We start from the raw sequence: 25,591 nt of genomic DNA on the forward strand, positions 1-25,591 counted from the left end.
AAGAGTGTGGCGTTCCATCCTCTCTGCCTACCCCTGCGGGGAAACGGTGTGATGGTAGTAGTAGTAGTAGTAGTAGTATTACGTTACAATTTTAAATAAAATAAAATCCTAAAATAGTTTTACCCAGTCCCAGACCCATCCCCGGGATTTCATTTTTTTATAATCCCGAAGTACCGGGATTTGAAAAGAACATTAGGATTGTATTATCTAAATGCGATAAAATGTACCAATGTAATTATTTAACTGCAATATCAGTAAAATTAGGTAGTACCATAAATAATTTAAATCGTTTCTAAACTTCAAACCCTAACATCTCATATTTGACCAATTTGATTATACATAGTCTCGCAATACACAGAACACATTAAAAAATGTAAAAACTAAATCTTGCAAATTAACAAGGCCCTTTTTATTGTTAATTTATCAAAAGTATTTCAAAATCTATAAAATTATTGCACAATATTTTTTTAAATGTTACAAGGCAAGCATTAATATTTTTTCAAATAAATAAACTACCCACCGAACACAATATAACAGGTTGTAGTGTTTTTCGCGATGATATTGTTCAAAATATTTAACAATAATAAAATAAAAACAAATTTTATAAAAATACTATTTGTAAATTTTTATCGTTATTTGATTGTACACATAATCTCCGGTAAACAAACCATAGTTGTTTTACAACCGTCTATACAAAGCATGCAGGAATAATAGATCGCCCACATGCAAACAGATGTTATCTAAAATGTCAAATTATCAGGACGAAAAGCGTGGCGCAATCGTTAAACTAGCAAAACAATTGCGATTATTACGAATAATTATGAAATAAATCCATCCGCGCGTTACCTCAATATCGTCTGACATTTCAAAACGTCCGAGAAAAACAAAATCGAAAACATGGAAAACTCACCTCCTTGCTGGGACGCCATGTCGTATTTCGCGGTTTGACAGGGAGTGTCGTTCTACTCCTAATTCTTTTTTTTAAATTTGATTAAATCGTCACAAAATGTTGCCGCGAATTAAACTATTGTCTCTATGGTACTTAATTTAAATGTCGCTAGTTGGCTGGCGAACGGTTTTTGTTGAAAATCGATGACGCCATTTGTGGTGCGGTTATCTCTGCTACATCCGCCTGCCGCGGGCGCGCCTGGAACTCGACTGATAGGCAACCGGTAACCTGTTAGTGTAAGGCGATGTGTACACTGCCGCGCTAAGGGCATAGGGAGTATCTACAATCTACGTACTAAAGATTATATACCATATTACGTACATTCTATACACGCCGAGGAAAATAGAAATTTGGTATTAATTCTTCCCGCTTACGATATCGCAAGTTGTTCATGATATTTACTTTGCGCGGGAAAGCTGACAAAGACTACAGAAAAACATAATGTGAATATAAAGTAGAATACATATGGAAATACACATATTTTAAGATTACAATATTTTATTTATTTATTTAAACAGATTACACATATATCGCATATCGCTCACTTTCAAGAACGTCAAAAATAAAAAAAACGTGATTTTTCAGGAGAACGTTTTTAAAGTTTAAAAATATAATACAATTTATTAAAAATAAATATCAAGCCAGTTATTGAACTTTTTACTGTGTAACAGATCTTTTTAAGTAAAACCTGAATGTTTTTTCTCCATTTGAAAAATATTTAGTATATTTTAAAAAAATAATTGAATAAAACCTTATCTTCAAAATGCAAAAACAACACTTTCCCCCTGTAGCGGGTAAATATTAAGTAAAAAATATGCCGCTTTTGCTGGGATATAGTACATTTTCTGGGCATTCCGAAAACATGCACAACTGAAAATTGTCGATTTTTGATTTATGACGTTCTTGAAAGGAGTGAGCGATATATAATATTCCCGATGAAACTAGGAAATTAGAAACACGAATTAGGCATTATTAATTCAAAACTCTCTTTATACAAAATAAATAATATTGAAAAGCCTTGTTAGGGTTAGGAGATTTTTTCTATAAGACGTTATCAGTTAAAAAAAATATATATTAAGCTGAGTTGACAAAATTACAGAGTATTACGAATACGCAAAATCAGAGCCACCAAAATTAATATTTAAAAAAATGTGCTTGTTGTGCTACTACACAATATACACAAATAAAAATACTCGTATATTAAAATGAATCGATTCCGTAATATTAAAAACATAAAAGTATATCCTAACAATCCCCAGCTTGTTCTCACCTAGACATCAGGCCATATAATGATTTATATGAATGTTTCGACTTATCTCCAGATTCCAACCAGATTAAATAAAAACGTGGAATTACGAAAAAAGAAAAATAGGAAGCAAGTCGTAAGACAAATCTTTTATTGAATATAACACTAATAAAAGTCATTGCAATGGAATTCCAAAAAGCATATCGTCTTATCTCTTATGTATTACACTTCTCAGAAAATAATTCCATCTTAAAATAGGAAATATTAAAACCTCAGTAACTCCAATTGTTCTTAGTAGTAGGCCATAACAATATACGAATCTATCCAAACTTCGATCATATATTTTACTTTTTTTGTGAAACTGAAAGCTTTTAGTGTGCATACTTCATAATAGAGTTCGTATAATAAAATAAATATTTTGGACTTATCAAAATAAATGGAGGATATTTTTCGTGAGCATGAATTTATTATATTATGGAATATAACATATTATTATTTGTGGTTGCCCGTTTTATAAGTTCATGATTAAATTATTATTTGAATACTTATTCTATTCGCTTTATATTACTTCGGTTTTAAATACATATCATTGAAGTTTAAATTACAAGTTATCTTAAGTTACAAGTAATCTTAACTACGTACCTGACAATTAAAATCTACGTTTTTATAATTCAATAAAATTGGCCCTGATAATATGTAAATAAATACTTACACTGTATACGATTTTCAATTTCTTAGTCAATTTATATCCAAACGGCAATAGCACAGTCAGATTTATTTGAATTGACAAGCATAAAAAACGTTTTCAATGTTTTTTTAAATAAAACAATCAGAAGATACTCACAAAACAAACATATATTGATACTAATGGATAAAAATAATAACAAGTCGGAAATGAGATTGTGGAGTCAATATATTAAACAATTATTTCGACAACCAAAGAACACATACTTTCGAAATAAAACAAGAAAAAAATAGGTCATGAAATCATGAAAAAAAGCATGAAATCAAAAAATAATTTTTGAAATTAAACTATCAAAAGATGGAAAATCACCAGGGGTAGAAAAAAGATAAAATATTCAGTCTGCCGATGATATCGTTCTTACTGACAATATAGAAGGTATACAAATATTAATATATAAAATTGACGTAGCCTGTATTAATAAAGGGCTAAAAATAAATAGTTTTACAACCAACAATAAAATTAAATAACATTGGATCGGACTAGAAGAATTCAAAAGTCTTCATAAGTTTATTGAGGAATTCCATTTATACGAGGATACGATACCCCCTCCACCCAATGTCATAATTTGGATCATTTTTAAGTTAGTTTTTTAAGGATACTAAAAAATATATTTTATTAACATGTTTTAATTTTGATGGAAATATATTTTAAAGCAGTTCAAATCAATCAATAAAATTCTGAAATTATACACATAGATCAGAACCTAAGATCAGGCAATTGTGGAGTTCTAATGCGGTTCTGTATGTTTTTTCATAAACATATTTACAATATAAATCCTCACTGCGCTTTTCCATGTCGAGGGCACATTTATAAATAATTTTTAACCCATTATTTGTTATTTACTTGTCTATAATAAGTCGTGTGATCATCGATATTATCTATTTCGTTTCTACCTTACTCTATCTATTTTATAAATAGTTATTAGTGGATGAGGAGTGTAGGTTATAAAACATTGTTGCGTAGAACTAAAAGTTAATTTAACCAAACGTGGTATAAGTATGTTAGTTTTAATAAAATATGTTAATACTTTTTTGGTCTTTTGGTTCTTTGAATGTTTTCATGCGGTGTGTAACTGGTGATTTGTATGTTGTTTAGCAGGAAGGTGTTTTGCCATGTTTGAGTATTTTTGAATGCATATATAAGGATTGTTTCAATGTATAGTTGTTTGATTGCCTCCGTGGAAGTCTATATCGAGGCTATAAGTATTATTTTAAGTATGAATTTTTGTATAACATTAATAACATTTAATAGTGCGTCACTCGTACTACCCATCCAATATTCCTTAACTGCAAAATAAACTATAAATAAGTGTAGTATATTTTTAATAAATTATTTTTATTCAAGATGTTACGTATTATTTTGAGGATTGCAGTAACTTTGTGTTCTTTCATACTATTTTTAGTTTGAAAATTTAAATTCATGTTTTTTCTTTTGATATATTCAAATATTTATATTTATGTAAAATTATATAAAAAATATGAAATCCACCCCCATTTTGAAACTGTGACTCTATGGTCTTGGACACGTCTGTACAGTCTATGATCAATATACGCATTCTATGGAATGTATGACTGTCACTGTCAAAATCAAAAAATTATACCATCGAATGTCAATAATTTGTCAACATCCATTTGAAAATGTCTACCCATTTATCAGGCGGGCGTTTAAATGTTGCACTTCTTCAAGAATCGTGCAGGAAAGAGTTGCTTAATCATCTCCAAGCATGTGAAGGTCCAAAGGTACCTATTTGTCATATGAGCACGCATTTCCTTATTACATATATTTTTAACAAAAATACATTTTAGCGATATCATTCCGCAGGTCATGATTTGGGATGAATGGCTCGCGGGGCCGGTCGGTTTGATAGCCCACTTCAATCTACTCCGCGAGTACGACGTCGTGGACATGTTTCCTTTGAAACCCGGGGTGACACCACCAGCGAATGTCAAACATGTCATATTCATCACACGCCCCAAAATTAATCTAGTAGATATCGTAGCCGACAACATTTTCGGGGCTACCAATTCCCACGCTGGTCCGAAAAAAGAGTTTCACTTGTTTTTCGTTCCGAGAAAAAGTGAACTTTGTGAAAAACATTTGACAAACAGACGAGTTTATGGCAGCCTTACGACTATCGATGAATTAAAATGTGATGTATATCCATTTGACAGTGACCTATTATCTCTCGAGCTTCAGAATGACTTCAGGTAACTGATTTGGTTTTGTACTTATTACATTCAGTTTTTTGCGAGATAGCGATTGTTTTTGCCTAAAATTTTCACTCATGAATTACATGAAATTATAGTAACTTTAAACATATAGAGTAAATCCACTCACGAGTAGGCATAGGCCATAAAAGTTAAAAAGTTGAAGCTTGAGTAGGGTCATGATAAGCGGTGTTGCATAAGCCGTAACTGATTTCAGAGTCACTTGGACGTTAGATAATTTAAAAAAAATAAATTTATTAATATTTCATTCACTCCTCAAATTTAACATCGAGTAAAAATTGTATTAAAATTATCACTGTTATGGGTCAGTTTTACACATCTTCGAAAAAATGCATTGTTTTTAAAAAATGGCCATAAATTTCAAACTAGTAATAATTTTAAAACAATAATTTAAGAGTTATTTCATTATAACCCAAAGTATTAAAATATAATATTTTTGGAGGTTCTCAATCTGTGTTCAGTATATTCAGGGCCACATATTATTTTGTTCTGGTGAATAATATCCTTCTTCTGACATCTGTGGGCAAAATCTTAAAGTAACATTGCTTTGACCAATTTTTTTGTTTGTTCAAAGTATGATATACACAATGACACTTCTTCAAGAATCATATACGAGTCATCCATGGTGATTGTGTTATCTGACTATATCCTCCGTACTACACAATATCTGAATTTCCATGTTCCTTATTTGATCTCTTAATGTGTTTCCGGTTACGCACCTCAATATCCTCATTTCTAAGTTCTAAGAAAAGAATAAAAAGGTAATAGATTATACTCACTCCTTTCAAGAACATCATAAATCAAAAAACATGATTTTTCAGGAGAACGTTTTTAAAGTTTAAAAATATAATACGATGTATCTATTAAAAATAAATATCAAGCCACTTATTGAACTTTTTACTGTGCAACAGATCTTTTTAGATAAAACCTGAAGGTGTTTTCTCCTTTTAAAAAATATTTAGTAAATTTAAAAAAATAATTAAACAATACCTTTTCTTCAAAATGCCAAAACAACACTTTCTGCCCTGTAGCGGGTAAATATTAAGTTAAAAATATGCCTCTTTTGCTGGGATATAGTACATTTTTTGGGCATTCTGAAAACAAGCACAACTAAAATTTGTCAATTTTTGATTTATGACGTTGTTGAAAGGAGTGAGCGATATGCCAGCTGTAAAGACATGCTGCACATTAGAAAGCCAAACACACGCAATGAAAATATCAGTGGTAAATCTGTCACATTTTTCACAAGGAATCGCCAATAAACAACTGGGCTGTCCAAACTTAAAACATAGCAAGGGACTTTTTTTTTGTAGTAGGTTTTTTTTGCATTTTTGGACTAAGTGGAATCTACTTAGTCCAAAAATGCAAAAAAAACGTATAACAAAAAAAATGTCCCTTACTGTGTTTTGAGTTTGTAAAGCCGAACTGTGCAAAAGGCGCTTAATTTGTACTACAAATCATGTTTTTTCCTTTTCATTTCAGAGATTTTCAATTAAATGGCGACTCCACTTGCCTGTATCAATCAGCTCTTGCGATTCGCAAAATCCAACAGCTGTACGGAACGATACCAAAGGTCCTGGGTAAAGGACAGTGTGCCAAGCAGGTCTGGGACCTGATGTGTCGCCTGGCCAAGGAAGAACAAGCCTCCGGACCCAAAGGACCCTCTCAAGGAAGCGTCGATGTCCTCCTACTTTTGGACAGATCAATTGATCTGACAAGCGTTTTATCTACTCAATTGACTTATGAGGGACTGATAGGTATTCTTTATTTTTTTCATTTAAACCCTTATCCGCACCCTAATATCTTTTGTAATTACAATCATCATTGAACAATTCAATTCCACTATCCTATTTTTTTTAACCCTTATCTGCACCCAATGGTGCATAGGGCACTGCAACATAAATACGCAGTGTTATCTTGATCATTAACACGTGAAGAAAAGGTGATCAGCCCTCCGCTTCAGGTACTTTACTTACTTATAACCCTTATCCGCACCCAATGGTGCATAGGGCACTGCATCGAATTGACGCAGTGTTATCTTGATCATTACTTACATGAAGGCAAGGTGATCACTCTTGCGCTTCAGGAACCAGTCCAGGGTAGTATTAAATAAATATTACAGTGTAAAATCACTAATATTTATTTTCACCCCCCTTGGGAATCGAACCCGGGACCTCCAGCACGGTAGTTAAACAAGCTGACCATTACACCACGGAGGCGGACAAAAACTACTCAGGTACTAGTCCAGGGTAATATTGAATAAATGTCGAGTGAAAAAATCACTTATATTTATATGACCCACCCCTGGGAATCGAACCCGGGACCTCCAGAACGGTAGCCGTGCGTGCTGACAATTTACACTATGGAGGTGGACGGTATTCTTATAATAATTATAAATGGTTTGATCAATATTCTCTATATTATAAATATTTAGAGAATTTACTTTGTGGTCAGTATAAAATCACAATGTAATCAAACACATTGAAAATTGTGACAGCATTCTCAAGAAGCACGCTGTCTGGCATGAGTAATAATCTGTATTTCATTCTGTTATGTTCAACAGATGCGTCCAAAATTCCATGCTTACCATGCGTCAAAAAATGTTTTTTGACTCCATAATTTCTTTCATATCAAAGCAAGTTGCAGATGATATGAAAGAAATATGTCCTTTTTTAAAATTATCCTTTGTGTAACACTTTCCTTCCCTATTCTTTCTTTTCTTTATACAGATAATTTGTAATTGCGATTAATTTCAGACGAACTCTTTGGCATTAAAAGCACAACAGCTCAATTTCCCGCCGTGAAATTTTTAACCTCTGATGAACTAAATTCTGGAGCCTCCGCCGCAGAAAACAAAAGAATTATCCTCAATTCCGGTGAAGAGTTATTTGCAGAGCTTAGAGACAAGAGTTTCACAGCAGTAAGTAACCTACATTACCTATCCTTACTTTACTACCTGCAGACAGGCCTCTAAAAGAGACACTTTGCAGTTATTCCTTAAAAAATATATTGATGTTTCATTTTGTTTTTTGTTTGTAGGTTGGACCAACTTTATCGCGTAAAGCGAGACTTATCCACGATCAGTTGGGAGAGAAGCACGACAATAAATCTGTTCAAGAAATCAAACAATTCGTATCACGGTTACCTAGTATGCTTGCTAATAAACAATCACTCGCAACGCAGACTGCAATTGCAGAATATATTAAGGAGGTTTGTATAGTTGTCATCCTCATTTTTCTATGAATTTTCTTTCTTCACCGCTATATAATTCCAGCATAGAGATGAATGACACCAAAGTGAATATTATAAAGTATAACAACACATATTTATGTGTATCGCTATGTGACTCATCACCCAAATCCTTGCTTAAACATAAGTTATCCATATTTACTCCCTATGTGAATCATATACATAGTCACAAATTGATTATTATTTTTTCTTCTCCGTCTTAGTCCTCATTACTGAGGGTTGTGACCTTTATGGAAGCAATGACTCTTCTCTGGTTATCCCTTGACTGCGCTGCACGTAGCGCTCCAACCACCGAGGTGCCTGCTGCTGTCTTAACTTGATCGGTCCATCGTATAGGGATCTTCTTCTTTTCCCCTCCAGGCTACCAATCACAATCAGTCGTTCCAGGCTATTGTCATTGCCACGCGCAATATGTCCAAAGAACATAATAATCCGTCGTGTAATAGACATTGGCCAGAGTCAAGCCATCCAAGTGTAACTCCTGACTAATGGACTCGTTGGTGCTTCTAGCTGTCCATGGAATTCGGAGCATGCGCCTCCAACTCCACATTTCGAAAGCGTCAATTTATTATTGCTAGTCTAAATATTACTCTGAATACATATATTTTCATATAATTTATATTTGAAGCACTAACTTTGTGATTTTCCATTTTATAATTAAAATGTAACTTTCTTTTTAAATCACTTTATAGTGATTTTAAAACAAAGTTACATTTTAATTATACACATATTTTCATTGTTTTGTTTATATTTGTAGATTACAGACAGTTTTGACTTCCACGACAGTCTGCAATGCGAAGAAGACTTCCTAAACTGTATTGACAATGAAAAAGTGAATACTTACATTGAAGATCTGATTGCCCAGAAAGCCCCTCTCACCAAAGTGTTGAGACTAATTTGTCTGCAATGTGTAACCGGATCAGGACTCAAACCCAAAATTCTCGAGTACTACAAAAGAGAACTTGTTCAAGTTTATGGACTTAATACATGGCTTGGACTATGCAATTTGGAGAAAGCTAACATCCTGAAGCCTCAGTCCGGGAGCCGACAGTACACAGTTTTGAGAAAGGTGATTGTATTAAAACAACTTTAAATAAATAGAATCATTATTCTTAAATATCGGAAGATTCCAAAACTTTAGATTGAAGTTGACTCCAAATCTTTAGATTGAAATTAGTTCCAAAACTTTCAATCAACCACTTCTTACAACCTTTCAGTTTACTTTAGTTATTTTGTAGTCGTACAGAAAGTGACCAACTAACAAAACGTAAAATGTTCAGGAGCGCCATTTAAGTCACTTTTGCTTGGCAAGAAAATAAACATCAATGCAGTTAGTCATTTTTAACAAGTCAATATATTATACTTCCAAGTTTAAAATCCTTTGGGATTTTTTTCAGGGCAATATTAAGCTAGTAAGATATCAAATAGTCAATGATCACGTTTTTGTAAAAAATGCACTTGGTCATTTTCTCCTGTATGACTACAATTTGTTAGATCCTCACAATAATTGTCTTGTTATTTGCAGGCTCTTAGGCTGACTGTGGATGAGTTTACTGACGGAGAAATAAAGGATAAAAGTTATTTAAATAGCACATACACACCTTTGACATTTAGATTAGCGGAACACCTAGCGAAAAACAGGGGATGGTTTGGTATGTATATTATTTTTTTAAACACGAAACCAGAATTCATTTTTGAATGTATATGTTAAAATTGATCGAGTCCTGGAGAACTATTCTTAACCAGTTCCCAGTCTAGCCCGACCATAACTCGGGAAGGAGTTTGTATTGCATTGACAAGCCCGAGCACTGCTCAGGTAAATCGTATTCCGACTCGTCAGTCCTGCTTTGCCCGAGTCAAATATTGACCTATTTGTTTTTATTCAATAATCCGAGCGGTATTCGGACAGTCTTGTTTCGACTTACGGGAGATAATTTCCCACACCGATGAATTTTCTTGCCAAAATTCAGCTGTTAAGTGGTTAAGATCCATTATTTAATTCTCAGGTTTACAAGATGTTCTTGGTCTCTTGCCCGGCCCATCCATAGAGGAGATGCAAATCATTCCGCATGGCCAAAATCGTCGGAACTCCATCTCGAGTGACACCGCTTCCCTGAACGACGCCACCAAAGTGATTCTTGTTTTCTTCATCGGTGGCTGCACCTACAGTGAAATCTCCGCTCTCAGGACATATTCGCAGCAAGAAGACTCTAATGTAGACTTTGTTGTTATGACAACTAAAATAATAAATGGTACTACTTTTATTGAATCTCTTCTAGAACCACTGCCAGCATAAAATGTATTTTCCTATTTTACAATCTTGAGAAATTTTTATATTCACCAGGCAGTTTGAAAATATGAATGTTGAAACCTGATAATAATGAATTTCATACATGAAGCCTGGTAAAACTCGATGTAACATTTTTTTTTAAATATAAAAGCTTAATAACCCCAATTATTGCCACTGTAAGTAGATTGGGTCAGTTTATATTTATTTACAACTGAACTATTTTTCTTATAAATATACATATAATTTTTTTTGTTTTGTAAGTAAATATTCAGTTCATTTTAAACTATAAAGTTTTTTTCATATAAAAAAGAACTTGAAAAAATTACTATCTATGTCAGTTATTGTCATCCTAGACGTTTTGGAGTAAAAAAATCAACACGCTAGAAATTGAAAAATTTTATTCAGCTAGACATATCGCTCACTCCTTTCAAGAACATCATAAATCAAAAATCGTCAATTTTCAGTTGTACATACATGTTTTCGGAATGCCCAGAAAATGTACTATATCCCAGCAAAAGAGGCATATTTTTAACTTAATATTTACCCGCTACAGGACAGAATGTGTTGTTTTTGCATTTTGGAGAAAATGTATTTTTTAATTATTTTTTTAAATATACTAAATATTTTTCAAATGGAGAAAAAATCTTCAGGTTTTACCTAAAAAGATCTGTTGCATAGTAAAAAGTTCAATAAGTGGCTTGATATTTATTTTTAATACATTGTATTTTATTTTCAAACTTTAAAACGTTCTCCTGAAAAATCAAGTTTTTTGATTTATGACGTTCTTGAAAGGAGTGAGCGATATGGTAATAACCTTTTTTCAAAGTATAAAGTTAAAAATATTTAGGATACTATAGTCAGGAAAAAATGGAAAATCCCAGAAACAGTGTTAACACTTTTTGTGCCAGTGCCCTTTAAAATTACCAATCCTGGGAGTCGGCCATTTTCTATGCCACTGCATGAATGATATAAGTATTAAATAAAACATAAACAACTCGCAAAATACTGTATATGTATGTTTAATTAAGATTTGCAGGAACACACTTTGAACAATAATTTAATTTTTAAATACGTACATTTCAAATACATACATACAAATCAAAGTTTTTGTAGTATATTCTCTATAAATTTGTATTATAGATACGTATGAAAATAATCTTAAGCTACATATCCACTACGTTCGCAAACTAGTAATGCTCCACGATTACTTCTAGTGGATACTCAGCTTTAGAATTTGTTGAAAGCTCAAAAAAAATTTGTATGTAAAGAAAAGGATATGGTGTTTACTAAAAGATTAATAAATTTGTATTAATATAATGTATATTTTGTATCATTCCATCTAGTCTCTTACAACTATAGCTATATAAATATTATAATCTATAAATATTTGTAATACTAGCGTTAAGTTTATTAATTTGTACATTTTTAAAGCAAATTAAATAATAAAATATGATATTAATGTTTCATTTGAACTAAAGATAATCACTGGAGTATTTGGTGACGTTACTCGTGGCTTTCTTTGCAGGTTTGGATGTGTTGATTCCATACTTGTTAGCCAATGCTACGAGTTTCTCATTTTCGTAACCTACTTCCTCGTGATATTTCCTCAAAATCACGGGGAGTAACGTATCCAAGATGAATTTGAAATTCTTCTGCGCGTAGCTCGAGTCATTTCCTATTGACAGCATCAGACGACCGTTGAATATTCCGTGCACGCTGTCTCCCAGAGCGCCCATCATGTCTTCGGTGACCATTCGCAAGCCTTGACATTGCAATGTGAGAAGAGATTTGGCGAACCAAATTGTACTGCTGGACAAATCTATCCACGTATCATTGATGACATATTTCGCTAAAATCAAACCTAATTCCTGCATTTCATCCAGGAAACTTTTGACCCCGGCTTTGGTGTTCATATTGACAGGCGTCCATTTATCCTCGATGACTTTACTTTTCATCGAATCGACTATTTTATCTTTATAATCTTTGAGTGACTTCATAATGGAATTGCGTAGAGACCCGTCTAATTGGAAACAGAGATCTAATCCGAACTCTCTCATCAAAAGGCATTGTTCTCTCAAAATTACTACGCATTGCGCAACAGAGCTCAGCGTAGCGTTGGGAGTAAATATTTGTTTGACCATTTGATTCATCAGCACTCTTAGTTCCGCGCTCGCCCACACGACGAGGGCGCTCATTTTGTCCTCGGGAAATCCGGCTATGAACTCCGTGATAACGTCGGTCATCGTACAAAAGAAAACTTCCCCGACTTGCTTGACGTATGTCACCGTAGAACCTTCTAGCTGTACGCTTTTAACATGGACCTTCATGGTTTGACTGCAAATGGCCAAGAATAGATCGCAGGCTTGGGTGGTCATTTTTAACTTATTCAAAAGTCGCACCGGTTTTCGTGCCGATCTGAGACCGCCGCGGGGCGTCCAATCCGGAGTCACTTGGAGCTCTTTAATGAGCACTTCAGTCAGAGTCTTGTGTCTCAAGGCGATTTTACTCAATATCTCTTGCGTCATAGGGAGATTGGCATACTCTTCCAATTTGAGATTGTTTTCAGCGGACTGCATTAAATTAAAAGCTTTATCAAAATGTCGTTCCACTATTAAGACATCTAGTTCTTCCGCGACATCGATAAGCCGATCCGGCAAAGTTACGGTCTCCCTTTGGGGACTTTCGTCTCCATATGCGCTCGTCGGAGAATCAGTAGATTCCGGTCGGCTTGAAGGTTTTTCATGGACACTTTCTCTCTTTGAAACTTCCGTCTGTTCCTGCTTGGAAAGATAAGTCTTTTTTGCAATTTCGAACTTTTCCAGCCAGTCTTTCTTGCTGGTTAAGTTGTTGCACTGGAACACTCTGGTGTCGGGGAAGGCCAGGAGCTTGAAGGCCTGCTTTACGCTGCCGAGGTCCCTGACATTGACTACGGCCATGCTGTTGATGGAATACACCGCCTGAAACCGGTACCGCATCGGTCCTCGCCTGTTGGGAATCCAGGAAGTCAGCATCAAGCAGTCGCTGAACAGGTAGGCGTGCATGCGTTGGAGAGAGGTGTGCTCCTCCGGATCTAACTCCAGAATATCGCCTTCGTGTAGCAATATCCTATCGGGCACATCTAATAAACTCATGCAGTTTTCTACCTTTTCAAAAATGCTATTTAATTTCAGGTTTCTCTGCTCTTCTATTTTATCAGCTTCCGTGTCAACTTTTTCCGAGTTGATAGTGTGGGAAAGATTAGATTCTCCCAGTATAGATGTGCTCGCTAAGGCTTGAAGTAAACTCCGTTGATCCGTTAGGAGATGGGATAGTTGATACATTTCAGCTTCGAGGTGAGAAATTTCCTTGGCCGTTTCGATAAACTGCATGTAATTTTCGTAAACATTTTTCTTGAGAGAGTTTGCAGTGTCTTCGGAAACCGCTTGTATTTTTTGACGTTGTTGTTGTAACTCCTGGCCGCCCACACAACTCCGCGCCAATTCTTTGACATATTTATCGGGATTAAAATCCGAGGCACCTATTTTCTTTAACAGAGGATCTGACATTTTTTATTTTGATTTAAATAATTATAATCATAAAATTAACGAATCCGCTCAACCTTATAAACCATTTACGATAAAATTTACAAAAATGACATCGAATGACACTGATTGACGTCAATTTTATATTGCCAGTAGGAAAAAAGAAAACTCGCTATACTTTCCATACGTTTTCGTAGTTCTCAAATTTATCGCCAGAGGTCATCGGTGACAGTGAAACTTATTCGGAAAGTCTGATAGATCTCGAGTCAACGCCAGATAGCTTTTTATTTTGCAAATTTGTCACATTAATTCTCATTTTTACTAATATTTTATTAGTTCTCTAATCAGTGATTTTATGTACGTTTTGTAACAATGTGAAAGTGTACCCGGTGTGTCGTGAAAATTGAAGATCTCTACATTGCGCACGATCTAGAATCGCCATTTTGAGGCGAAATTGTAATGGTAAGTGCCAACTATTTTGTCATTATATTCATCTAAACGGTATAAACAAATGGTAAAAAGCCAGATAAGTAAAATGTTCTTTTGAGTTTACGTTTTTACGGTTTGCGCCACTCGTAAATCGAGTTTTTACTCACTCGGTGTTCGGTTTTGGTTAGGAAAGTGAGAATGCATTGAGGTGGGTCTCTGTTTCTCGTATGGGCAAGTTCGATTAATTTAATTAACCTTTTTGGATCGGGACTAAATTTGTGATCTTTATTTTTTTACGTTATATTTCGGGCGCCGAATCGTGCCGTTCTGTAATAATAATAGCGAAAATGTCTTTGTCCGGGGAGGGGCTGCCGAGATGTATTGACATTTCTGTATGTGGCATGTGGCTCGTAATATATATTTGTTATCACGTCTGTCTGTTGCAGATACTTTGCCGTAAATAATGGCAAAGAATCACCACGAAGTGAAATACTATTGACAAGGGACACCCAGCGCGAGGGGGCTCCAGTAAAAGGTACGCAATATTCATTTATAAATATCAATATTTTTTATGACTCCCACAGGAAAAATGCTCGGTAAATGATAATCTTTATCGTGGTTCATACTTTCCTCGGTGTTATACATGCTACATCCACATTATTATAACAAACCGACTATTAAGTGCAACATCCTGATAATGAAAGTGATTCATTATTTCTCTGAAGTCTGCAGATTCTAGTTAAGTTCTTGCAGTTTATTTTTCACAATTAGTTTGTTATCTTTTATTTTCGAAAACAATAGTAATTTTATTAAATATTCTCAATAATTCCAAGTAATCCATTTTTCATTCCAAACTCTTTAGTCAATAACTCTAATTTTTGTGCAATTTACTGCATCAAATTTACAACCTTCACACACAATTTTATTTTAATATTAAGTCGGTTTGTTACCCCGTTGTTACGGTTGCCGATTCTGATGCTCCAGGTTTGACTCCCCACTCTACCACAATCTGATTCCTATTTTGAAACACGAGCCGCTCAAATTAGTGCCAAATTTATATTTGTATTTAAATCAACAACAAAAAATTAACGCAATAAACGCCTTCTACATTTTTTTTTAATTGTTGCGGGATACAATAGTCTGGAGTAATGATGTTTAGCATACCTAACCTCGCATTGTGTCTGCCTCCGTGGTGTAATGGTCAGCGTGTTTAGCTACCGTGCTGGAGGTCCCAGGTTCGATTCCCGGGGGGGGGGGTGAAAAAAAATATTAGTGATTTAACACTGTAATATTTATTTAATATTACCCTGGACTGGTTCCTGAAGCGCAAGAGTGATCACCTTGCCTTCATGTAAGTAATGATCAAGATAACATTGCGTCAATTTGATGCAGTGCCGTATGCACCACTAGGTGCGGATAAGGGTTATAAGTAACCTCGCATTTCTTCCATCTGATACGCGGGGCGATGGTGAACCCAGCTGTACTGGAGAGAATCCATCTATGTTGCCGTAACTATTTCCTATTCATGACGATTAGGCTGTTCTGTCACCCAATCAGTAGAACCAACCTGCCAATAATTGTACCAATTGAAAGGTTGGTATCTCTGCTCAACCCTATCTCCTTGTGTATCAACCCGATGCATATCGATGAGGGTGTCTTTAAGAGGGATATACACTCGGTGCAATTCTCGGCTATACCTTCTCTACATAATAGTATAGTCACACTTACTATTGTTGGGTAATATATCCAAAAATAAACACGGTTTATTTGGTTGAATTCTACATTTATTTATGTATATTTTAATACGTGACGTGATGTCCTAAGAAGACGAAACGCGTCACATATTAAAATATACATAAATAAATGTAGAATTCAATCCAATAAACCTTGTTTAATTTTGGATATATTACCCAACAATTCAATATGGAATTCTACCAACTGTCTGCAGTTACTATAAATACTTACTATTATTTACATTGTAAACTTGCCCATAGATGTGCATATATGTATCTATATTTAAATGTACAGTCGAACTTCTATTTAAGAAAACATAGAGCTGGGACTTTTTTTATAACCAAATCTATATCTCTCTTATATCCATGCTATCTTTTGTCCGCCTCCGTAGTGTAATGGACAGCACGCTCGACTACCATTCTGGAGGTCCCGGGTTCGATTCCCAGGAGGGGGGGGTCAAATAAATATAAGTGATTTTTTCACTCTAATATTTATTCAATATTACCCTCGACTGGTACCTGAAGCGGAGGACTTATCACCTTTACTTCATGTGTTTACGATCAAGATAACACCGTGTTTGTATGATGCAGTGCCCTATGCACCATTGTGGTGCGGATAAGGGTTTGAATGAATGAATCTTTTACAAAGGGTTAAAATGATTTGACCCTTTGGCCACCTCTTTTCAAGGAGTTTTTAATTATATATAGGTCTCTTATATCCAAGTTCTACTGTATAGTATAAATGTGTGTGGGTGTGTATTAAGTCTATTACCTGCACTTGATATACTTTTATGTATGAAGTCATGTTAAAATTGTACATAAAAAGAAAGGGTAAAACAAATAATTTGCATAAGAACTTTCAGTCACCATATTCTCGACGAATGTTTGTCCGTTTGAAAATGCCATAACTATGCGAAACAACTGTCACAATATTAATTTTTATGTTTTTTTGATAAAATACAACTTAGTAGACTCAAAAAATCTGTGTTTGATTTAAAAATTAATACATAAATTAAAATAGAGTTCTACAAATCAAACGCCTATCAATAAATAAATTGTCATTATCGCGAAGAAATGCATTCTCGTAGAACAAAAAATGTGCAACAAAAAGTCCCCTAAACTGTGATTACATTGGTATTGTAAAATTCATATTGTATTCGCACAAAAGCATATAAATAAATTAAATGCTTCCATTTTTAATTTAAGTTTTACTTAGTAAATACCACTATTTCTCAAAATCTACTGTGACACGTATTTCGATGCATTCCGCATCATTTTCAAACGCTGTATGCCAAAATGATGCAGAATGCATCGAAACACGTGTCACAGTAGATTTTAAGAAATAGTGGTATTTACCACAAAGTGACTGCCGAATTAATTAACCTTTTAACCGCGTTCACTTTATTCCTGAGAGAAACCCGTTCGCGGCGGTATTTCGCCGTTTTTTAAATGATTACTTTTTATCACGTATTTAGTTAAGAAACTATTTATTTTCCTAAACAAAAAGGTTTTCCTAAACAAAAAAGGCACTATGGGATTCATTGTGCCTTTTTGGTACTCTATAATACACTCCTGTCACATTATTCTTGAAATATATCGTAGTATAAACAAATAAGATCGTAACATAAATAAATCAAAGAACGCATCGTGTGTCACTCTTACCCACTGGCGATGCGTAGCGTCGAGAGTGAGACAGATACAGGGCATGATTATGGCACGGACTAATTACGGACTGCAAGAAAAATCAGGGAACTGTTCTTTTATTTATCCTTGTGATGTTACAAATTATTAGTCAGATATTTCAACAGATGTCATAAGGTCGAGGATTGACGTATTATTTTATCCAAAGTTCCACACCATGAAAAAATCCCTCCAAGTTGAACTTAGGTTTGAAACTTGGAGTAAAGTAAAAACACATACGGTTATGTCAGCCGCGTACGGGGAATGTTTTGTGAAAACACATACGGTTATGCGAGCCGCGTGGATCCGGTTAACGAAATTAAATACTTCCATCAATGTTGAAACATTCCCGAGAGATTTTAATACTGGTATTTATTTTAGTATTGGTCGAAAATCATTTTGAAATGTACTCATATAAGTAAAAATGTAGTCAGTCTTATTAATTTTATAATACAGACAATACGTTTGATGTATTTTTAAACAAATCGTAGTCATACAGGAGAAAGTGACCAAGTGCATTTTTTTTACAAAACCGTGATCATTAACTATTAGATATCTTAATAGCTTAATATTGCCCTGAAAAAATCCCAAAGGATTTTAATCTTGGAAGTATAATATATTGATTTGTTAAAAATGACTAACTGCATTTATGTTTATTTTCTTGCGAAGCAAAAGTGACTTAAATAGGGCCTCCTGAACATTTTACGTTTTGGTAGTTGGTCACTTTCTCCTGTACGACTATGAAATGTTTCAAATGTGATTTTTCACTGAGCCGAGGCAATGTCATAAGACAATTTGTGAAATTTTGTTGTGATAGTTACCTAACCTAACCGTAAGTAAATGCAATGTGCAGGCTCCAAGATGCCGGCCGTGCCTCGGCCCGGGAGCCTCAAGGACCCGGAGATAGCGGAGCTCTTCAACAAGCACGACCCGGACAAGATCTTCCAGGACCTGCGCGAGATCGGCCATGGCTCCTTCGGGGCCGTGTACTATGCGCGCTGCAACCTCAACCGCGAGATCGTGGCCATCAAGAAGATGTCCTTCATGGGCAAGCAGAGCCTCGAGAAGTGGCAGGACATACTCAAGGAGATCAGGTAGGTTCCTACTCTACCCTATACATACAAACGTACGTGATACGCGCGGTTTTTCTTCACCATTCCTCGATAACCCGTATGACCTACGCGCCAAGCACGGTCAGTCCATACACGCTGTGGATGCTCCGCATCCCTTGCATTTTAGAGTAAAAAGATTTAAACTTCTATCCTTAAACAGCAATACTGCAATTCAAATATTTTGATATTTCTACAGCCACCATATTATGTTATTTTTTTACTTTAATTTTTTTTTTAAAAGAAGCAGCCTTTTTTTCACATTGTGTAATTTAATTAACCATTTATACTCATTTATAATTTTACTAAAATTTCAGTTTATTTTATTTTTTATTCAAACAGTTTGCATAATTTAAAAGTTGTCCAGTTCAAAAAAATAAAAACGAAGCAATAAAAAATGTAAAAAATAAACTTAACCACATATAAAAAAAATAAAACAAGTCTAACTGTAATAATTTTAAGAAAATAATAATTTGGTCATTTATCGAACAATTCCCAATAAATTCCAATAAAAAATGTTAAGTGGCAACTACCAACCTCAGTTCGGGTATATGCCTTATGAAACTCAAACAAGTCGAAACATGCGAGTGTTTTTGCCTAGAATTTTCACTCATGAATTACATGAAATTATAGTAACATAAGGAGTAAATCCACTCACGAGTAGGCATAGGCTATGAAACTTAAAAAGTTGAAGCCTGAGTAGGGTCATGATAAGCGGTGTTGCATAAGCCGTAGCTAGTTTTCAGAGTCACTTGGACGTTAGGAAAAAAAAACCTACCTACATAAACACTCTCATGTAATACCACTTTAATAAACACTAATTCGTGACTACCGGTTTCGGGATAATCATTCCATCATCAGGTCATCAAAATCAATTCATTACGGTCTTACATTTGTACAAAAGGGTTTTTTTTCAATTGCATAATTAATGTTTAAAATACTATTATTTTCTAACATCTCATCAAAGATGAAGAAGAATATGGAAGTCTGGTCATTTACAGGGCTGACGACCGTCATAGGCTGGTTTAAGTGATCACTTTACACACGTGTAACATTAACCAATTCTACCCATTATTGACAACCACACTACTCAAATTCTTGGAAGTTCTGTATATATGAACCAATTTAGAAACCTTGTTCTTGAATCACTAGAACTTCACTAGAGACATCTATTGGTGAGATGTAAAGAAGCTTTTTATTAAGCAGAAACTCTTATATTAGTATGTGTTGCATAAGCCGTAGCTAGATTTCAGAGTCACTTGGACGTTAGGTAATTCAAAAAAAATCTGATATAATAAATAATTATCATAATATTAACAAAAATAGACACCTAGTCCGATGTAATACTGCTCAAACCAATCTGTTTATATTATTTTTTCGAATAGTCAGTTTTCTCGGTAGGTTGACGTTATTATTTGTTTATTTTAAATGAGCTTCTTGTGCCTATTTATGAGTCACTTGGACGTTAGGTAATGTGAGTGGTGCTCGCTAAATGAGCTTCTTTTGCCTATTTATGAGTCACTTGGACGTTAGGTAATGTGAGTGGTGTTAGCGTTGGCGCGCCAGGATACATGCGGCGTCCGCAAACACGCTCATTCAAAAGCATTCAGTGGTCAATGTTTTTTCATTGATGAGGGCTGTATTTATTTCGTCTTTTTTTTTTAAGTATTATGTAGTTGTAAACCAGTAAGTCATTATTATTATTTGGGACTATTTTCACATTTATAAATAATCACTATTTATGAATTTAGTTGCCGACTGAATAATTTGTTGCCGTTCATCAATATCATTGTCTTATAGAGAAACTAATAAACCTAATGGGTCTCATAAAGATGTTTTTCGGAGTAAACAATTACTTTTAATGCACATTTTCATGGAAAATCATTAGTATAAGTTGAGTCATTACACAAATTTTAATGAATAGATATTGACTTCCAAATTTAGTAAGAAATTAGTTTTTTCTTACAGATAATTTTTAATAAGATTGCAAAAGATATTAGAGAAGTTTATATATATTAAATATGTAATTTTTGGATTTGTGTTTAATCTTATTCATGGAATTTATTATATGCTGTTTTCCACATATTTAGTACTTTATCAATAGATTTTTTTTTATATTTGTCGTAGACCATTTCAAACATATAAAAAACTTGGAGCGAAACGGCAATCAAACTTTGTTTTCTCAATAAATATATCAATGTCGTGTAATATTCAACCCCAGCCTATTTCACAGTGTTTTGAACAATTTTCAATCTCCCATTCAATCGCTTCCCTGGAGGTCAGAATAAATATGTATGTTTTTCACCCTCATTGTATTTAATATCACCCTGGACTGGTGTAAGCAATGCAGGACTGTTCATCCTGCCTTCATGCAATTAACGTTCAAGATAACACTGCGTTGCTACGATGCAGTGCCCTATGCACCATTGGGTGCGGATAAGGTTTAAAAATCAAGATAACATTGAGTCGATATGATGCAATGCCTTTTGCGCCATTTCTTGCGGATAAAGTTTAGAAAAATATCTCAGTCAATCTGATGTGCCTTATGCACCATTGTGTTAGATAACAGTCTGAAGAAGAATATTGATTTAATGATTAATAATACTTGTCCGCCTCCATGGTGTAATGGTCAGCGTGTTTAGCTACCGTGCTGGAGGTCCCGGGTTCGATTCCCAGGGGGGGTGAAAATAAATATTAGTGATTTTACACTGTAATATTTATTCAATATTACCCTGGACTGGTTCCTGAAGCGCGAGAGTGATCACCTTGCCTTCATGTAAGTAATGATCAAGATAACACTGCATCCATTCGATGCAGTGCCCTATGCACCATTGGGTGCGGATAAGGGTTATAAGTAAGTAAGTAAGATTAATAATATTCTGGACTGGTACCTGTCCTGCAGAACCTCTCACCTTCCCTCTGTGTAATCAACGATCAACTTTACACTGCATCAATCAAATACACTACCAATTCTACCATTGAATTTGTAAGTTAGGCAGCACAAATTTACTGTCAAGCAATAGCGTTTCTTATGATTTTTATATTTGTCGAGGCGTATATGAACTGTCCCAATTTCAATTGTGATTAAAATTTTAATTTGGATCAATTCCCACAGTCGAGTGTTGTTGCTTTGTGCAGAGATTTGACAATAATTCAACCAGAGAGGCTTGCATTATTATCGCCTGAGAAAAGAGGAAATAATTAGCTGCTTCATCTTTACATTATTACGCACTTCTCTAGCTCGTAATTTGAGGTCATCCAACACAATCGGCTACTTAACATTTTATTGTGTGCTGTGTACGTAATTTATTTAAAGATGGTAACATTTATTAACCTTTTCTTCCCGGTGATATGTATTAACTACAATTTGACTCTAATAATGATAATATTCTAAAAAATATAATAGATAGTTACTCACAATTTTTTGTATTCCTCCGTAATATAATTATGTATGACATTGTCCGCCTCCGTAGTGTAATGTTCAGCACGCTCGGCTACCGTCCGCGGATTCGATCCCCAGGGGGGGTCAAATAAATATATAAATAAGTGATTTTTTTCACTCTAATATTTGTTCAATATTACCCTGGAAGCGGAGGACTGATCACCTTTCCTTCATGTGTTAACGATCAAGATAACACTACGTTTGTATGATGCAGTGCCCTATGCACCATTGGGGTGCGGATAAGGGTTTGAAAAAAAAAATTGCAAGTATTATATATAATATATCGACTGCCCCTACGTAAAGTATCTGCAAATCTGTTACTTTACAGGAGAGAGCTTAGAAGATTTTTTCAACGTATTTTTATTTTATTAATTAACGGTTTTATCTGAAATTCTAAACTTCTATTGTACATTCATGATAAAATGTATTAAATCGTTTTTGTCAAACTTTATGCTTTGTCAAAATTAAGTAGTTAGCATTCGATGTAGCGAAAATTCGATGTAGATACCGCCTTATTCGCCTGAAAACGTAATTTATTATATATATATATTTTTATTTATTTATATTTGTAGATAACGGTCAGTTGATAACGTACACCAAATATCTCAAAATTGACAAAAATGTAGTTAGAGCACTTTACGTAGGGCACAACGATATAGCTTTTCATTTACAGTGACAGAAATAAATCATTTGTGAAAAATTCAGGGATGGAATCACCAATACACTTACGTTTTTCAGTGTGTGCGTGCGTGCCGTGCTTTTGTACACGCGGCTTGAACGCTGTTTTCGCCAATCTCTCTTCAGTAGCGTACAAATCATCCTCCACAGCAGTTGTGCCGGCCACGTCATCTATGGCGGCTACTTGCAATGTTTTCTTCTCATTTTTGGATACTTACCAGAGCTAACATTACAAAATTGTTATATTTCAACTTCAACTATTGTCAATAAAAGCAGAATTTTCTAAATAGCTTGACGCAGGCAGGAATCCCACTCCCCACCCAAGTATACACACACTCTAGAATTGCAGTCATAATTTCTTAAATGATAATGCTTAACGCATTTAATCTATGAAATTTTGTATTAATTGTTATTATTTTCTAGTATTATTTTGTTTGTGAATAAAAATAATACTTGACACGCAGAAACATCCTTTCACTGGGTGACTGCCAAATAAATTAATAAATAAATAAAAGCAATTTATTTATTGATTTGGCGTTTAATTTGTAGAACTATATTAATTTTTTATGTGTTTTTGTCAACACTTGACACTGTCAGAAACATGCTTTCACTGGGTGACTGCCAAATAAATTTTAAAATAAGCAAATAAATAAAAGCAATTTATAATTGATTTGGCGTTTAATTTGTAGAGCTATATTAATTTTTTATGTATTTTTGTTAATAAAATACAACTTAGTATACTCAAAAAATCTGTGTTTGATTTAAAATTAATACATAAATTTAAATAAAAGCAACATTAGAAATATTCACATTTTTCTCGTTTTTATATCATATGGTGTACAAAATACATATCGCTCACTCCTTTCAAGAACGTCACAAATCAAAAAACTTGATTTTTCAGGAGAACGTTTTTAAAGTTTAAAAATAAAACAATTTATTAAAAATAAATATCGAGCCACTTATTGAACTTTTTACTGTGCAACAGATCTTTTTAGGTAAAGCCTGAAGGTTTTTTCTCCATTCGAAAAAAATTTTGTTTATTTAAAAAAAAATATTAAACAATACCTTTTCTTCAAAATGCTAAAACAACACTTTCTGCCCTGTAGCGGGTAAATATTAAGTTAAAAATATGCCTCTATTGCTGGGATATAGTACATTTTCTGGGCATTCCGAAAACATGCACAACTGAAAATTTACGATTTTTGATTTATGATGTTCTTGAAAGGAGTGAGCGATATCACTGTTGCGTGCGGAAGTTTTTAGCACCGTAAGGGAAAGGTATATTAGATTTTCATTTCTTGTACTCGTATTTAATATGTACCCGAGCCATGATTTTTTTTTTTTAGTACATTTGGTTTAAATATGAGTACATATTGATTGAGAGTACAGACCTTGGTAGTAATCAATAGTGTTATTGTTCCGTAACATCTGTTGACAGACACAGCTGTGGAACTGATTGCTTTTATTATTACACGAATATTGAATTCTACCTTTTCTTTTAACCCTTTCCACTCTGACCATTTTTTTCTCATAACGAATCAGCTACTCTGATAAAAAAAAACAATGTTTTTCTACCATCAAAATAAATATTTCGGTTCCCTAATTTTGGGACACTCTGTCTGGCAATTTGTGTGACCATGTTAATTAAGATTGACTGTATTTATCCGAAATATTTTTTGGTAGAATATACTCGGGTGATAGAGAAATCAGTGATTAAAGTTATACCTGCACCGGGCCAGACGTTGTGGCCCACGGAGCTGCCTACTAGAATCGTACGGGCCAGAATGTCTGGCCTACAGAGTGGTGAGAGTTAACCCTTTCTATCCTCAAGGCCATCGCTTATTTTTTAACGATCTCCATTTAGTCTACCCTAAGATAAGAATCACGTTAAATTTCATGTTATTATCAATATGAAACGAATTCATATGTATCTTTTGTAATAACAATTATCATTGTACAATTCAATTCCACTATCCTATTTTTTTAACCCTTATCCGCACCCAATGGTGCATAGGGCACTGCATCGTAGCAACGCAGTGTTATCTTGAACGTTGATTCCACGAAGGCAAGGTGATCAGCCCTGCACTTCTTGAACCAGTCCAGGGTGATATTAAATAAATGTGAGAGTTAAAATCATCCATATTTATTTTGGCCCCCATGGGGATTGAACACGAGACCTCTGGTACGGTAGCCAAATGCGTTGACCACCACACTACAGAGGTGGATTATTCAACAAATAAATAACTAAATCACGCTGCTTCCCCCGCAGGCAGAAAGAATAGAACGCCACAC

The 25,591-nt window shown here is 34.4% G+C and overlaps 4 protein-coding genes across 5 annotated transcripts in view; 2 read left to right on the top strand and 2 right to left on the bottom strand.

The window, feature by feature from the left end:
• The window catches only part of LOC148309621 (small G protein signaling modulator 2-like), a 100,326-nt gene extending 99,195 nt beyond the window's left edge, over positions 1–1,131 (bottom strand). Inside the window, exon 1 of the mRNA XM_088259740.1 lies at positions 911–1,131. Coding sequence (XP_088115866.1) covers positions 911–929 — 19 coding nt within the window. The 5' untranslated portion in view covers positions 930–1,131. The remainder of the gene's footprint in view (positions 1–910) is intronic.
• Positions 1,132–4,497: 3,366 nt separating this feature from the next.
• car (vacuolar protein sorting-associated protein 33A) lies at positions 4,498–10,715 on the top strand. Its single transcript, XM_088259670.1, has 8 exons — positions 4,498–4,679; positions 4,762–5,147; positions 6,651–6,925; positions 7,925–8,088; positions 8,208–8,378; positions 9,175–9,486; positions 9,943–10,069; positions 10,424–10,715. Exons 1-8 carry the CDS (start codon positions 4,578–4,580, stop codon positions 10,711–10,713), a joined length of 1,827 nt encoding a protein of 608 aa, XP_088115796.1. The 5' UTR covers positions 4,498–4,577; the 3' UTR covers positions 10,714–10,715.
• A 991-nt stretch (positions 10,716–11,706) lies between these two features.
• Exo84 (exocyst complex component Exo84) lies at positions 11,707–14,353 on the bottom strand. Its single transcript, XM_088259669.1, has one exon. The coding sequence runs from the start codon at positions 14,250–14,252 to the stop codon at positions 12,180–12,182; it is 2,073 nt and encodes a 690-aa protein (XP_088115795.1). The 5' UTR covers positions 14,253–14,353; the 3' UTR covers positions 11,707–12,179.
• A 96-nt stretch (positions 14,354–14,449) lies between these two features.
• Tao (Serine/threonine-protein kinase Tao) overlaps positions 14,450–25,591 on the top strand; it is a 37,201-nt gene continuing 26,059 nt past the window's right edge. For both annotated transcript variants that reach the window (XM_088259743.1, XM_088259744.1), the window contains exons 1-3: positions 14,450–14,690; positions 15,104–15,192; positions 18,924–19,164. In XM_088259743.1, coding sequence (XP_088115869.1) covers positions 18,932–19,164 — 233 coding nt within the window. In that variant the 5' untranslated portion in view covers positions 14,450–14,690; positions 15,104–15,192; positions 18,924–18,931. The remainder of the gene's footprint in view (positions 14,691–15,103; positions 15,193–18,923; positions 19,165–25,591) is intronic.

This window comes from Brachycentrus maculatus, unplaced genomic scaffold, assembly GCF_059751285.1.
Source record: "Brachycentrus maculatus isolate JH-2025_06_01 unplaced genomic scaffold, ASM5975128v1 h1tg000119l, whole genome shotgun sequence".
NCBI classification, from domain to species: domain Eukaryota; kingdom Metazoa; phylum Arthropoda; class Insecta; order Trichoptera; family Brachycentridae; genus Brachycentrus; species Brachycentrus maculatus.

What these genes read in the sequence shown, in the direction of transcription:
- car (XM_088259670.1), top strand. Translation starts at nt 4,578, where the DNA reads ATGTCTACCCATTTATCAGGCGGGCGTTTAAATGTTGCACTTCTTCAA. An exon ending in GAGCTTCAGAATGACTTCAG is followed by an intron (nt 5,148 to 6,650) that starts GTAACTGATTTG and finishes TTTTCATTTCAG; the next exon opens with AGATTTTCAATTAAATGGCG. An exon ending in GAGACAAGAGTTTCACAGCA is followed by an intron (nt 8,089 to 8,207) that starts GTAAGTAACCTA and finishes TTTTGTTTGTAG; the next exon opens with GTTGGACCAACTTTATCGCG.
- Exo84 (XM_088259669.1), bottom strand. Translation starts at nt 14,252, where the DNA reads ATGTCAGATCCTCTGTTAAAGAAAATAGGTGCCTCGGATTTTAATCCC.